This window comes from Coturnix japonica, chromosome 6, assembly GCF_001577835.2.
Source record: "Coturnix japonica isolate 7356 chromosome 6, Coturnix japonica 2.1, whole genome shotgun sequence".
NCBI classification, from domain to species: domain Eukaryota; kingdom Metazoa; phylum Chordata; class Aves; order Galliformes; family Phasianidae; genus Coturnix; species Coturnix japonica.
This window is the reverse complement of record NC_029521.1, coordinates 4,519,859-4,534,464: the sequence shown is the minus strand read 5'-3', so window position 1 is coordinate 4,534,464 and position 14,606 is coordinate 4,519,859. Positions and strand designations below refer to the sequence as shown.

Below are 14,606 nucleotides of genomic sequence, written 5' to 3'. Positions count from 1 at the left end.
CTCTTTTCTGTGGCACTTAACAGCATGCTGCATCAAGTGTTAATATGGTGCGCTTATAGTATGTTCTGCTGGCAGGGGGATTGGGTAAGTGCTCTTGAGATGTCACCTGCTGAGAATCAGACCATATGCACGTTGGCTGCCATTGCCATATATAGAGGAAAATTTAACAAAATCTTTATTATTGTGGGAGTGTAGGAAAACACCAGTTACTGTGGCTTGTGGTACGCAGTATTGAAATAAAATGAAGCGTTTCCTCATTGGAGTGCAAATAACTCTTTTATTTTTGAGTTGTATCATTCCCATTTAGCTGTGGTATCAGCTGTACCTAGATGAGATGCTGTCACTCTTAGGTTGCAATTACTTTTGAGGTAATATGAAGGGAGAGTAGCTTTCCATTCCCAGTGCTCTGCTTCAGCTTGGAAATATTTTGCTGTGGTAGGGACTGTGGCCGTCTTGGGAAAGTGGTCACTTGTGTTGGAAAGACACAGAAAAGAACCAGAAAGGAGGAAATTGGAATTAAAACTGAGGCAAATGGGCGAGGGGAAACATAGGAATGTACTTGAATGTAAGGAAAAATGGTTTCACCTATGGAATAGGAATAAGTTGTGAACATGCCTGATGTTAAAAGTCTTCATGTTGTTGAAAGGATCCAGTGAGAAAGGAGAGTAACAGAACCCATACAATTTGCCCCAGCTGTATAATGTGAAGATCTTACAGCTAATATAAGAGGAGTTGGGTATTATCAAGGAGTCAATGGGTGGATGTACTTACATAGGAAGTGCTCGAGCAGTGTTAGTAAAATAAGGATCATTATAATGTTCTGCCTTTTGGTACACACAGAATTGGAGAAAAAGTTGTATTTGCACTGTGAATTATTCAGTACAGCCCCTGTGAAGCCAAATATTTGCATGTGCTTAACTTCTTCAGAAAGGCATACAAGCAGATATTTGGCTTTAGTAACAGTTGTATGCAGTTCTTCCCACTTGGAGTTACAGGGAATTGGAGCTGTAAATAGCTTACAAGGCTGAATTCCAAAGTAAGCTCTCTTGTGCTGGCTCTCACTCTGTGCTGATGGTGAGTTGATGCTGAGATGGGCTCAGAAGCTGCCTGGGAAGTGGTGTGAGTAGTGGGCATGAGAATTAGTGGGCTAGTATCCGACTTCCCACAATGCCACTCAAGTCCTAAGCTGGAATTATTTAATTTTTCTGGTAAACTCTTAACTGAGGGTGTTTTCCAGCCCTGTAGTTTCCCAGCTGCTGGGCTGCAGATGTGCAGTTCAGTCCCAGGACACAGCTCACCAGAGCAAGAACCCCTCCTGGATGCTTTGTGCCGGTACCCAACACCCACATGCAGGAATGCTTAGGAGGGCACCCACAGACCATCAGTCAGGGAGCAGGTGGGTGTTCTGCCATGCCTGGCTGGGTGAGGGTGCCTGCTGCCCAAAGCAGTGTTGGTTAAGAATGGTGTTGGGACAAACTAGAGGTGCTTTTTTGGAAGTTCTCATTTTAAAATTACTTTCCCCTGACATTTTTCTCTGTTAGAAGCACTCTGTACGTAGATTTCCAGAAGTACTTTACAATATAATTCAGTGTTTTATCAAAAGGCAACGCCACTAAACAATATGTGTAAGAGTTGATACTTTAAAGACTCCCACTTGTTTGTGTAACTTAATAGGGTCAGAGGGCTGTGATCTTATTGTGGGTCTGTTGCTGAACGTGGTGAGTGCCCAGGTAACGTAGCACTGAATACAGAATTACTGAGTGCCTTCTTTGCTTCAGTCTTCTCTGCTACAACTGCCCCTTGGGAATCCAACACTCTACATTGAGAGAGTCTGGGGAGTGGAAGGCTTGATCAAAGAGAGTGTGTTTAGAGGTTGTCTTGGCAGATTGATTGCACACAAATCCACGGGCCCTGATAGGATTCACCCGTGAGTGCTCAGGGAGCTGGCAGAAGTGATTGACAAACCACTCTATCATCTTTGCAAGGCTGTGGAGAATAGGAGAGGTACCTGTGGACTGGAGGAAAGCTGATGCCATGCAGTGAGGAGAGAGCGGCTGGTGTTGTGTATGAACCTTGATTTCTGCAAGACTTTTCATACTGTGTCCCATCACATCCTCATGTAACTTCCAGTTTTATTTTCATACCAGGATCAAAATTACATTGGTGTTCTTTGTGGTTTTGTTTTTTTACTCTGACACAAGTTTGTTTATTCTAATTAAATCCATGTTTCTCCTTTCAGCTAGAAGTGAATATAGTGTTTCTAAGTACTGCAATTATATTTGTTCTTAGCTTAAATCTTAGGCGTTTAAGGTTACTGTAATATCACTGGCTCTTAGGTATATTCCAGATGCTTGGATAAGGTAACGGATGTTTAATGTTTTGAGGGTTCTTCTTTCAGTTCATCTTTGTTAACCCCTTAAAACTTGCAGAGATGTGGGATACAGCTGACTCATCGGCCAGCTGGAGTTTGTGCTGTTTCAGTAGTTACACTGGTGAGGAAATAATAATTCAGGAGTGAGATGAAGAGGTGTGATTGCTCCTTGGAGTGCAATTATCAGTCTGCTGCAGTCGAGCTGCAAAAACCTACAGTGATCAGCTCCTGCCAGTGCTCCTCTGGGAACACGTGTGCGTGCTGTTGTGTCTCGGTATGTTACTGTAGGTTTGCTTCTCACCATCCAGCACCAAGGGCTCCAGAGAGCTTTACTGAATCATTTTTTTGTCTTAGTTTTAGTGCACGCATGCCAGAAAATGGAATTCCCCCCCAGATGTTTTTTCTCGTTTTCTTTTCTCATTTGGGAATGTTTCTGGTTGAGCGTGGAAGTTTTTCTTGCCTCTGAGCATTTTCATAGTTTAGATAAGGAAATGGGGGAAAGAAAATGTTTGGAGCAAACCTCCTGAGTGGGTTCCTCAGGGAATTCATTTTCTTTTTCTCCCTGTTTTTCTTTTCCTCTTCAGAACTTGTCACTCTTCTCCTCTAGCGGTTCCGTACTTACTGAGTTACTGGCTATGTACTTAATGAGCCTAATGCTTCAATTTCCTTGCATAACAGGCTTTTGAATATGAGGAAGACCAAATGGAGAGTGGGATCTCAGCTAACCAGGTAGATTTAGATGAGATATTAAGAAGAAATGCTTTACATGAGGAAGGTGGTGAGACTGGAGCAGGTTGCCCAGCATGGTTGTGGATGCCCCATCTCTGGAGGTGTTGAAGGCCAGGCTGGATGGGGCTGTGAGCAACCTGATTTTGAAGGAGGTGCCCATGCCTATAGCAGGGGGTTGGAATGAGACCATCTTGAAGGTCCTTTCTGTCACAAGCCATTCTATGATTGTAATCTCTGAAGTCTTTTCTAAGAAAAAAAGGAGGTCTGCTTGCTGTGTAAAGGAGCCCAATGCATCCCCTTGTGCAACTGTGGAGAGGTGCCAGACACCTGGGAGGCTAAAATATTCTAGTAATACAGTTCTCTGTATTAAGTTAATTAAACATCACTGCTTGTTTCCCTTCCTCTTAGATAAATCTGGCTTTTTCCTCCAGAACACTGATGAATTCTGGGGTCTTTTTTTTTTTGTTTGTTTGTTTGTTTATGGTGAGGAACATGTTTCTATCATAGGGGTGTCCTTCATATTAACAAAAATGTTATCTGTGTTGGTAGAGTATTGACCGAATTCAAATCTTAGAGAAATTCTTTCCCTTTTCCAGTACTTAATGGAGCTTACCTATTAGTGGAAGCTCTGCTTCCTTTTGTCATGTGTAATGCTGAGCGCCATCCAAAGAGGATGTTTTGTGGTGCACGTTAGACCGTATCTATACATTCGTGTTATTCTGTAAGCTCAGTTTGTGGGAGGGAATGACAGCACAACTTCAGTAACGTGTTGCTGTGGTGGATCAGGCTGTGTTAACTCTGAAGCTGTAAGTGGGGGAATAGTCTGATTGACTTGGAATGAAATGCAGCAGTTCTGTAACCACTGTAAGAAGCTATAAGCAGAAACTGGCAATGAAATCTTAGTCAAGTGTTTTGCTTGGGAAATTGATAGCACTTAAACCCTTTTTATACAATAGCTTGTTCTTATGATGCCATAACTCCCTCCCCATTTCATGCTTCTGTTGCTAGGAAGTTCATTGTATTTGTCACAGTGTTTTTTAATGTGAAGGAATATTTTTAAATAATTCACTTGTAGGCTACAGAAATAAGTTAATTCTCTTTAATGGAGCAATAAAACAAAGTTTTATATAACTTCTGAATGTTAATCACTCTAAATACGCTCTGGGGTTCATTCAGACCTGTCTTTGCCAGCGTATTCCTCTGATATTTTTTCTTATACATGTGGAATTTGGTGTTGTCATCTTGTTGTTTTTGCTCTGCTGGCCTTGAACTTAAAGCATGATTAGAGAAGGTCATGAACTGGATCCAGTGATGTTTTTGATGGGAGAGGTTCTGCTGAGCAGTGTGTTTGAATGCTGAGTGTTGGCTCACTGGGGCATTTGAACATCAGTTGTATTAAGCAGAACCTCTCCAGCACCCCTAAGTGCTACAAAGCATAAGGTTGAGGCAGGAAGAATAAAATAAAGGTTTAGTTCTATGGAAATTAGGAATTTGTAAAGCAAAAGCAAGATTATTGCTTTTGAGGCTGTGTATGCATGATTATCTAATGCACATTTGTATGTATTAATTAGATGATCTTGGCTTAACAGAAACAGTATTGCACTATTACAGCACTTAGCGATGCAATAGTTTATAGTCACCTTTATGTAAGCTGGTTGACTAATGTATGTATCAAATCTTTCTTTTTCAGATCTGGCTTGAGTGAAGTTTGACAAAAAATGCTACAGCAGTTTTGTCTGTGGAAGTGGTTAGCTGTAGGGACTGCCGTGGCTACTGTCTTAGCAAGTTCCTTGGCCCAGAATGATGAAGGTAAGGCTTCTGCTGTCTGAATGTAGCTGTGGGAGGGATGGGATGGTGATTCTGCAATTGGTTGATCCTCCTGGTATCATTAGGTGACTAAGTGATGTGATACTTGCTGGTGAAGAGGCTTTGTAATAAAAGGTCTGAGTATGTTGGCATTTGAATCATCTTGTTGTGTTTTTTTAACAGGTGTTGATTTATCAGGTAAGATGAAGGGAATTGTTAGTTGATTTTGGTCAGTACTAGGCACGTCTCTACAGTTGGGTTTTGTTTCAGCACTCTTCTGGTGGACAGCAAAACTGCTACAAAGTAATTTTGCTTTTATGAGAAGTACTTGTTTATTTTTTTTTGTTATTAAGTATTTTTTCTAGCTAGCAGTACTAATCATTCTCCACGTGTGGTTTTTATTCCTTTCCAACCCCCTATTGTACTTGATTGTGGTGATACAGGGGAAAACTAGCTTTATCTTGGCCATTTTTATGTACTGTCATTACAGCTCTTGTTCTTGATGCTGAAGTGTATGAGCTGCTCGCGTTTTAGATGCTTGATCTCTGCTTAGATGCAATTAGCTTGTTTGCTCATAATGTATTATAGTGAGCCATTAGGCCTTATGTTAGTCTCAGCAGTGTTTGCCAAGTGCTCTTAGAGCAGCAAAACAGTAGATCTGAGGGAGCAGAGGCTGTGTGACACTGGGATGTCCCCCAGCACGTTCAGCGGTATGAGAGGAGCAAGTGCTGGAAGACAGTGGGGAGGGAAGCAGGATGATGGGGTTGCATGGTGCTGTATTCCTTCTGAGTTTATACTGTCAGGGCAGGTTGAAAATACTAAGCAGTGCTGTCCACTGTAGTATTCTTTGTAGCCAAACAGGTAATGTGATAATAGACATCCAGAAGGATGTCTCTGATGAAAATAAGGTTGGCTGTGAATTTCACTTGATTGCTAATTCCTAATGATTCGTGAATAATGCTAATGCGTGCAGACAGTGTGGTGAAGATGCCCCAGAAATCATGGTATTAGCCAGCAAGACATTTCAGAATAGGAAAACAGATTACCTGGATATCAGTCCTTGTGATTTTCTCTTAGTTACCTGACGAACTTGCATCTTCCTACTCTCTTATTAAGGTTTCTTTAGAGGAAGGAAATGGCTTTATGTCCACGTCTGTATGTCAGGATGTCATTCATTAATGATTACATGCTTGAAAATGCTTAGTGGCTTCCTTACTTATCACAGCTGCCAAGCCTGTACCTAGCATTTAGTCATCTGTTGCTCATGTGGCTGTGCTGCCTGATGGCATCACAGGGTAGGAGAAGAAGCCCTGCAGCTTCCTCGTTCTGTCTGGGAGTAATGAAAACGGTGTCACTGACAGATAGTAATGGCAGCGGAAATTCAGTGGATATGGCTTTTTGTTTGTATTTATTTCTTAAGTTGCCTTTCAGTGTTTTGACTTAACTGCTTCTTGTGTTCCCCGTTTGCAGTAATTCTGTGAACACGTGCCAGTAAAACTTGTACTGCTGTCACCAGAAAATGAAGAAGACTTGAAAATACAGAATATCTTTAAGTAATGTCTAAATCTTTTGGACAATTTGCAGATAATAGTCTATCTACTCCAGCTACCCACCACTTTGAAGGCTGTATTCAGACTCCATTGGGGTTTTGCAGGCTTCCTTTTCGTGCTTCCATCTAGATTCTTTAAATGACATTTTCTGTTTAAGCCAATGCTTCAGACAGATTTAGAGTGATCCCTGCTAGTGTGACCACCTAATGATATTCTTCCCAGGTTGTTTTTAAGAGGGTTCCCTGACATTGAGAAAGCCAAGAGCATTGTGAGTTTACTGGGGGAGAAGTTCAGAAATTCCTTTTCTTGAGGAATATGCAGCTGAACCACTCCTGGTCCCAATTCAGGAATGGATTTATTTTTCTTCCTGTGCAAAGGGAAGTTTGCATTTAGCTAAAAGCTCTTTTATCTTTGTGCTCTGTGTGAACATTTGTATTCTCTAATAGATTGAGAAAGTGCATGGTAACTAATTGAAGTCTGGATGGGGTATTGGTTACTCAACAACTTTAACCTACCTGATGAGACAAGGAATGTATACATCTAATTTCAGTTGTATCTCCAGAAGCAAATTAGGATCTGTTTTCCATACTTACGTCATTGCAGATAAGTACTTTGGTGTGACCTGGACTGGTAGAATTGCTTTCATTTGCTATAGGAAAGTTTTGTAGTCTAACTTATAGCAAATATAACAGATGTTCTCTTCTAGCAATTAAAATTTAAAAATAGTGTAATTATTTTCACAGTGCAACAGTCAAGAATACAAATGAATTATGGCATAAATTATAAGGTGTTTCTTTGCATCTAGCGTGCAACTGATCTGCTTTTGTGGTTGTAGCTGTTTGTATTTGGTTAGTTGCATCTAGCACCATTAGCGACCATTAGGTCTGCTATTTCGAATGTTTCTGCTTGACCTCCTGAGTTGTCACATCTTTCCCCAGCCGCAGCAATAGATGGTGTTACTAAGTGACCGTGAAAACTTCATTGCTGACTGTTTTGGAAATAGCTGAGGCTCCTTGCTTCCTCTACTGTCAAGAAAACTGTCCCAGAATCTCATTTGTTTACCTGGCTCAGTGCAGTTGTCTCATTTCTGCCTTGACTTTATTCATGGCTTGCTCCTATCACCTGCATAGTCTTTCAGCTCAGATGGCGTGCTTCCATCACTGGTGCTTTTGCTTTTTAGTTGAGTGAATGGTAGATATAGAACAGCATTTTCCCCCTTTTGGCTGGTGCTTGTTAAACTAAACAAGGGCATTTCTGAGGCTGCCCTTGCAGGCTGGGTGCTGCTTCCCTGGTGGTGCTGCTGTCTTCCTTTCTGCCTGCGGTTTCTGTGTAGTTGATGGTGTCTGTGCCCTTCACCTACTAAAGAGTGTTTTGTGCATCATGGTGTTTGATGGTGGAGAGCTTAATACAGTAGAGTTTAATACAGTGGCATCTGAATGATTTCTGATGATAGTTGTTGGTTGGGACCTTTTGTACCCTTGTGTCTGGTGCTGAACCAGTTCTTATATCCTAACATGCATTAAGAAGTAAGGATCTGCTCTGTTTTTTTAAAACATTGTCTGATAGTATGGGTGGATTTCGACTTGGCACAAAAGCAGTTTACTCTTGTGTTCTAATAAGCCTCTGGTGACATTTTTTTTCCCCTTACTTTTGACTGCTGTAGCCCTCTGAACAGGAGACGTGCCATTGACAGCTGCTCCATGGCAATTGTGTCACTGATGACTCAGTGGGTTGTGTTGAATTCCAATGTTGGCTGGAGCTTTTCTGGTGGTGTGATAAACGCTATCAGGAACTCCTCTGCAGGATGGAGATGTCGTTCTTGGGCAACCTGAAGGCATGTATTGTTAGCTTTTCTGTTGCAGTCTAACTTGCTGTGTAGACAGAGGGAAAATATTCTCCTTTCAGTTGAAACGTAAGGTAGTACATGCTGCTTTTTGTCTTAAGCTAATGAAGACCCCTGAAGGGCTCTATCAGCATTTCCCCATGTGTGGGAGTATGGGTTTGCCTGAGAGAAATTGAGGAAATAACTGACTAAAGTGGCAACTGCTCAGATACCGTTTGCTTTTAGCCGGTGAAATGATTGCTGCGGGCAGAGGTGCTGGGGCATTCGCCAAAATGGATGGAGGATTTCCTGCAGTGTGCTTGTTTTCTGTCCTGGAAAGAGATGTGGGTGAAAGTAATGACTTAATTAGTCTTTTGATTAAACTCTTAGGGTTGTCAGAAATAGAACCAGTTGTAGCAATCTACTCTACAAATATTTAAACAGTTCTGAGGTGTTGGGTACAGATTAGTGATGCAAATTTTCTTGGTAATATTTCAAAACAGGTGAGAAATGGAAATTGATTTGTGCAGTTATTCATTTAATTGCATGGATTAGCTGGTAGTTCAGCAACTGAAGTTCAGCTGACCTTGTAGCTCCGTAACACTGGATCTACAGCAATGGAGCACTGTGGCAAAACAGGAGGGGCTTCATAGCATCTGCCAGGTTGGGCAGAATGTAAGTATACATCTCTCAATTCTCATGCTGGAAACTGAACTTCTCAAAGCACTTTGGGCAGGAAGGAATGCATTTCCTATGAGCTTCAGCGTTTACAAGATGTGGAGCTGATTGAGAAGTTGTTCATTAATAGGTATTGCTAGCATCCTGAGTCTACTTAAAATAAGCCTGATCAAAAGGAACCCAAATGTTTTTCACTGAATGTATATATATTTGTGTGTGTGTGTGTGTGTATATATATATATATGCATATATATTACTGTCAGGATATATAAAAAATGACCTAACTCAATTAAATAGCTTTCGTCGTTATCCTGGATGGCAGGTTGAAGAGGAATGCACTTTGTCATCAGGACTATGCAGGCATAACTTCTTTGAGCAGTTTTACTTCTGTGTGGCACCCAACTATTAGTTTCTGTCTTTAATTCAGTCTAGCATAGTTTTATGCTACTAAAATTGAGTAACTACAGGGCCTCACAAATCACGTTAAGAGGCTGCTTTAAAAATGAAATGGTTTCAGATCTCGATGTATGACTGACAGGCAGGGGATTAATTCAGGAAAATGCGTATTTGAATACAAGGAACCCACTTATCATTTCCTGAGCCCTGTACTGTACGCGTACAGTAGAAGAGAATGATGCAAACAGGTGCTTGCCTACAGGCTGCTTGAGAAAAACATCTGTTCTTTGTTGATACAGAAGCCATTTGTTTGCATTGTGAAAGTTCAGTGCTTTCAATTGGGAGCTCGGTCGTTTGGAGTCTAGCTTAGGAGGAGTCTTGTCTAGGTGCTGACCTAGTGCACTCTTTGCTCAAGCCTTATTCTTCAGCTCACGAGGTGCTGCATGTCAGGTTCTGGTTGTATTGCTCAGGATGCATAACTGGAAGCGCTTCAGATATCCTGTGACCCAACTGACCCTGAACATGATTATTGAGCAGCGCAATCCATTTATTGGATGGATTAGCGCTTCAATACATAAACAGAATCAGACTGATAAGCACATTATTGAGAATATTGTGATATCTCTCCATCCTGTGTCCAGATTTCATGTAAGAGATTTAGCAATTCCACTGAAACTAATTCCTTATACCTGAACAAGGCAGTGTGAATGAGACAGCTTTGAAAGGTGTGGGAGATTTCACCGTGATGTGGGAGGATGAGGTAGGACCCTCGTGTTGCTGGGTTAGGGATTATATTGTAAGTGCTCTTAGTGTGTTTATTCAATAGTAAAGCTCTTCAGTCGTGAGTATTCCAAATCTCTTTGCAAACATGTGCATTAAAATGAGAACTATTCATTAACTGAATTTTTGGCATCTCTGTTCTGAAGACATTTAAGTCAGCCATCTTCAGTGCATGAGACTGCTGCCATCTTTCTCTCTGGACTTGATTTAGCTGCCACAATCCCCAATCTTCATGTTAGATGGTCTCGTGAGTGTTCTTTTGTGTGTTCGGTCCTCTCCAAGAACCCATTTATGTGCATGAAACTCTTTTATCTGTAGAGTTCCTGGCTTAATCTTCAGCTTTATTGCCAGCTAAGCATGCTGTGCGCTCCTTTCACTCATAGGTGTCACTGTCCTTCCCCCATACAGCTACTTTCCAGCCTCCCATCTCATTTTCTTTCTTGCTCAGCCCAACAAGAAGAATTACTTTCAGAATGCTAATATGAGGCTGTCATTAGCTGACAAATAAACTGTTTATGTGGCCACTTCTCTGTCTAAATTTAATTCCTTTTTGATGAGATGTATTTGCTTTAAACAAGGCACAGGGAATTCTGCTTGATAATACCCTTATGAGTATTAGAGAATAATAAAATCAAGCCAGAAGCAACTCATAGTGATACCTGTGTCCTTTAGAACACAAGTTACGTGCATTGCAAATTATGGGTCTGGCTTTGAAGTACTTCAAACAACCAGGCTGGGTAAAACATGACCTGGCCCTGTTGAGATACTGTGCTTCTGATGGAGTGGGAATACATTTGTAGCTAACTTCACAATGAATAAGACCATTTAATTGCTTATCGTTATGTGTCTTGATAAAACTACTTGAAAATTAAAGTTAAATGAACCACCAGAACCCAGTATTTTTAGAAATCCAATGGTTAATCTAGAACAGCTATTGCTCAGAGATAACCAGAGACCTGTGTTGCTTAGTTTGCTTCCTTGAGATGTGCCCACTGTAATTAAAAAGTGTAATTGACAGTGATTAATGTGTTTGTTATCCATATTGCTCGGGGAGCAGAGATCACGTGCATTTGTTCTGCCTTCCTCTGAAATGAAGGCCATTGTATCTGAGCATTCACTGCGAGAGTTAGGGAGCAGGGAGTGGGTTTTCAGTTAGTTCACTGTGGTCATTGAGGATCCTCCCCTCAGAACCGGTATGGCTGGTCGAACACTTCAGCTGCTTCAATTAACTGATATATTGGGAATGGCACTTCTAACTGCATCAGTAAGGGGGATCGTTCTGTTTTATTATGTGGCAAAGGAAGCCAATAGAGCAGTGTGTTACTGCAAGGATGCTTCCAGTTACAGCAGCAAAAAATACTAAGTTTTAATTACTAAAAGAAAATATGTGTAGTTCCTTGCTGGAGGAGGAAGTGATGTGAGGGAACCACCACTTTTTCTGCTAATATTATTGCTGTTTTTGGTGAGGCTGCAGTTTCTAGTTGTGTGTCTTGTAGCATCCAGTGAATAAGTACTTTCCCAATGGGTAAGACATCATATATGTAAAATGAACTTATCAGCAGAGCGAACAGAAAGGATCTGGAAGGACTTCTGCCTTGAGAACTTCACCCTTTTTGCATGGAGGCAAATGGCCTCTCCCTGCTCTTCTGGGAAATCACTGTTGAAAGATTAGTGTTTTCTGTATGACAAAAGGAACCTCTTATGGGGAAACTGAAGTTTTGGTTATTTGAAAGAGGAGAAAAGCAAGTGTTATACTGAGTCTGTTTTTTAAAAGTAAATAATCACACTCTGGTCTAGTAGATATTAAAGCACTGAGGCCGGGAAACCTTAAATGGTGCGGAAATGAGTCCTTAGTATTTGTCAGAATCCCACTCAAAGATGCTGAGTGGATTCTCAAGATAGAATATTTAAACAGGTTTGTTCCATATGCAGATTTTCCGATGTGTAGTTTCAGCTGTTTTCCTTTCTCCTGCATCTTTTCTTCATTGTTTCTTCCAAGTTTTTCATTGTATTTTACGCTGCAGGATTCACTGGAAGAAAATATTTGGATACTCTTCTTTACTACATCTATAAAAAATTCAACTTCTTGTAAAGTATTTAGTAGCCACGTGATTTCAGGCCTTGCTTCTCATGGAGGACTTGGCACCCTGATATACGCTGAGTACCCCATCTGATAAATAAGAAAGGGTAACTGGCTATAACATGGAGATGGCTGAGGTGCTCGGTGAGCTCTTTGTCTCAGTCTTTACCAGCAGTTAGGCTTCTCATGTCTTTTGTGTTGCTCAACATCTAGGTCAGGTCTTGGGGAGCAAAATCTCTTGAGATTGCTTGTATTCTGAAGGGCGGGAATGAAGATTACAGAATCGTAGAATGGCCTAGGTTGAAAGGGAACACAATAATCATCCAGCTTCAAACCCCCTGCTACATGTGCAGGGTCACTAACGAGCAGACCAGGCTGCCCAGAGCCACATCCAGCCTGGCCTTGAATGCCTGCAGGGATGGGGTATCCACAGCCTCCTTGGAAAAACTGTCTCCTCATATCCAACCTAAACCTCTCCTGTCTTAGTTTAAAACCATCTCTCCTTGTCCTATCACCATCTACCTATGTAAATTGCTTTCCCTTCCTAATTGTAATTTTCCTTNGCAGACCAGGCTGCCCAGAGCCACATCCAGCCTGGCCTTGAATGCCTGCAGGGATGGGGCATCCACAGCCTCCTTGGGCAACCTGTTCCAGTGTGTCACCACCCTCTGGGTGGAAAAACTGTCTCCTCATATCCAACCTAAACCTCTCCTGTCTTAGTTTAAAACCATTCCTCCTTGTCCTATCACCATCCATCCTAGCAAACATTCCCCTTCCTATTTATACGCTCCCTTCAAATAATGGAGGGCCACAATGAGGTCTCCCCAGTGCCTTTTCCAAGCTAAACAAGCCCAGGTTTTTTTTGATGGTGGGCAGTGACACTCAGCGCAAAGGCAGTGGGCATAAACTGGAAAGCAGGAAGTTCAATCTGAACAGGAGGAAAAACTTCTTTGGAAGCTCCAGAGATCCCTTCCAGTCACTACAATTTTGTGGGTGTGCATTTTATGCTAAATACAAAACAGAACTAGTATTTATCAGTGCAGATGGAGAATTCCTAGAGGGGAAACCTGAAGGGTTATTTATGATGCTTTGCTTCTTTAAAGCATTTCAAGTCTTACTTGAGTCTTCTTTTTTTCTTGTTTGGAAACAGCCCTGGGGTTTCTGTGTGGGGATAAAACTAACTTTTCTTGGAAGTACTGCAAAGGTGTGTTGCGGCCTGGCCTCACCAAATCCATTGGTTGCGGTTTGTTTTGTGTGTGAGAGGAGAGGGTTTTCAAGTTACATTTTTGTTTGCAGGTAAATCTTGTCAGCCATCTGTTCCTGTGACCTTTTGCTGTTTTCTTGAGTGTTTTTGAGAGAAAATGATGTGTTTGCATGTCATTTGTACCTGAACAAGCTGATATTGGTAACAGATGCAATCGTAGCAAGTTTTTACTGCCTTAGATTTTGTTCAGCAGCAGACATTAATCACAGGGTGAGCTGTTGTATGGCCTTCAGTTTTCTCGTAGAGGACAGATTTTGTTTATATTTTATTCTCTAAAATGTCACACTCTGTTTCTTACCTGAGGTGCACAAATAATGCTTTTCCTTGGAAAATCTGTTGCATTTTCAATTAAATTATGCTCCTGCAGTTTCTATTACGGATAGTGATATGCTCTGGGAAGAAGTGGTTTTCATTTGGCCAAGACAGGGTAAGCACTGGTAGTTATTTTTATGTTTCCTGTTGCGAAGTGGCTGTGTTTTGCATGTCAGGATGACAATATGGTATATTCTGCGAAAGTAGGACTGCTTCTATATGTACAGAGTGGCATATTAAAGGGTTTTTGCTCTGAAGAGCCAAGCAGTCATTTCTGGATGAGCCAAGCCTCTTTCTGGGTTGCCTTATTTATAGGTTGGCAGTGTCAAGGCCCGTCTCAGGATCTGCTTCATGGTACTGTTAAATTAAACTGTTTTGTTTAAACTACCAAAGTTTTGTTTCTCTTGAGGGAGGAGGCTGAATGATTTTCAGGTGACAGTTGACTGGGGATTTAGAAGAAAAGGGGCAATACTGGCACTGGGATTGCAGTGAGACTGAGAATCCCGCCACCACAGGAGATAGCCTGCCTCTCTCCTGATGGGCTGTAGCTGCTTTCCTTCCTTTGTGCAGTATCTCAAAGGCGTACCCATAGCTTCCATTTTTTGAATCTCGAGTGTACAACCTGCAGGAAAGCAATATTATTTTTTCTTTAATGAGCTTGAGCACATGAGCAATTAAGAAGACATAATTGAATGAACCTAATCAGGAAGACATGCAAGATTGCCTCTGGGATGCTGCTCAAGGCAATTGCTCCTGGTATCTACAGTTTTATCTCTTTAGTTAATGACACCAATGGGTATAACAGCGCAGGCTAGTGA

The 14,606-nt window shown here is 41.5% G+C and overlaps 1 protein-coding gene across 9 annotated transcripts in view; it reads left to right on the top strand.

The window, feature by feature from the left end:
* Nucleotides 1-14,606, top strand: part of PCDH15 (protocadherin related 15) — an 814,794-nt gene that overhangs the window by 545,130 nt on the left and 255,058 nt on the right. For all 9 annotated transcript variants that reach the window (XM_032445316.1, XM_032445314.1, XM_032445315.1 and 6 more), the window contains one exon: nt 4,791-4,909. In XM_032445316.1, coding sequence (XP_032301207.1) covers nt 4,819-4,909 — 91 coding nt within the window. In that variant the 5' untranslated portion in view covers nt 4,791-4,818. The remainder of the gene's footprint in view (nt 1-4,790; nt 4,910-14,606) is intronic.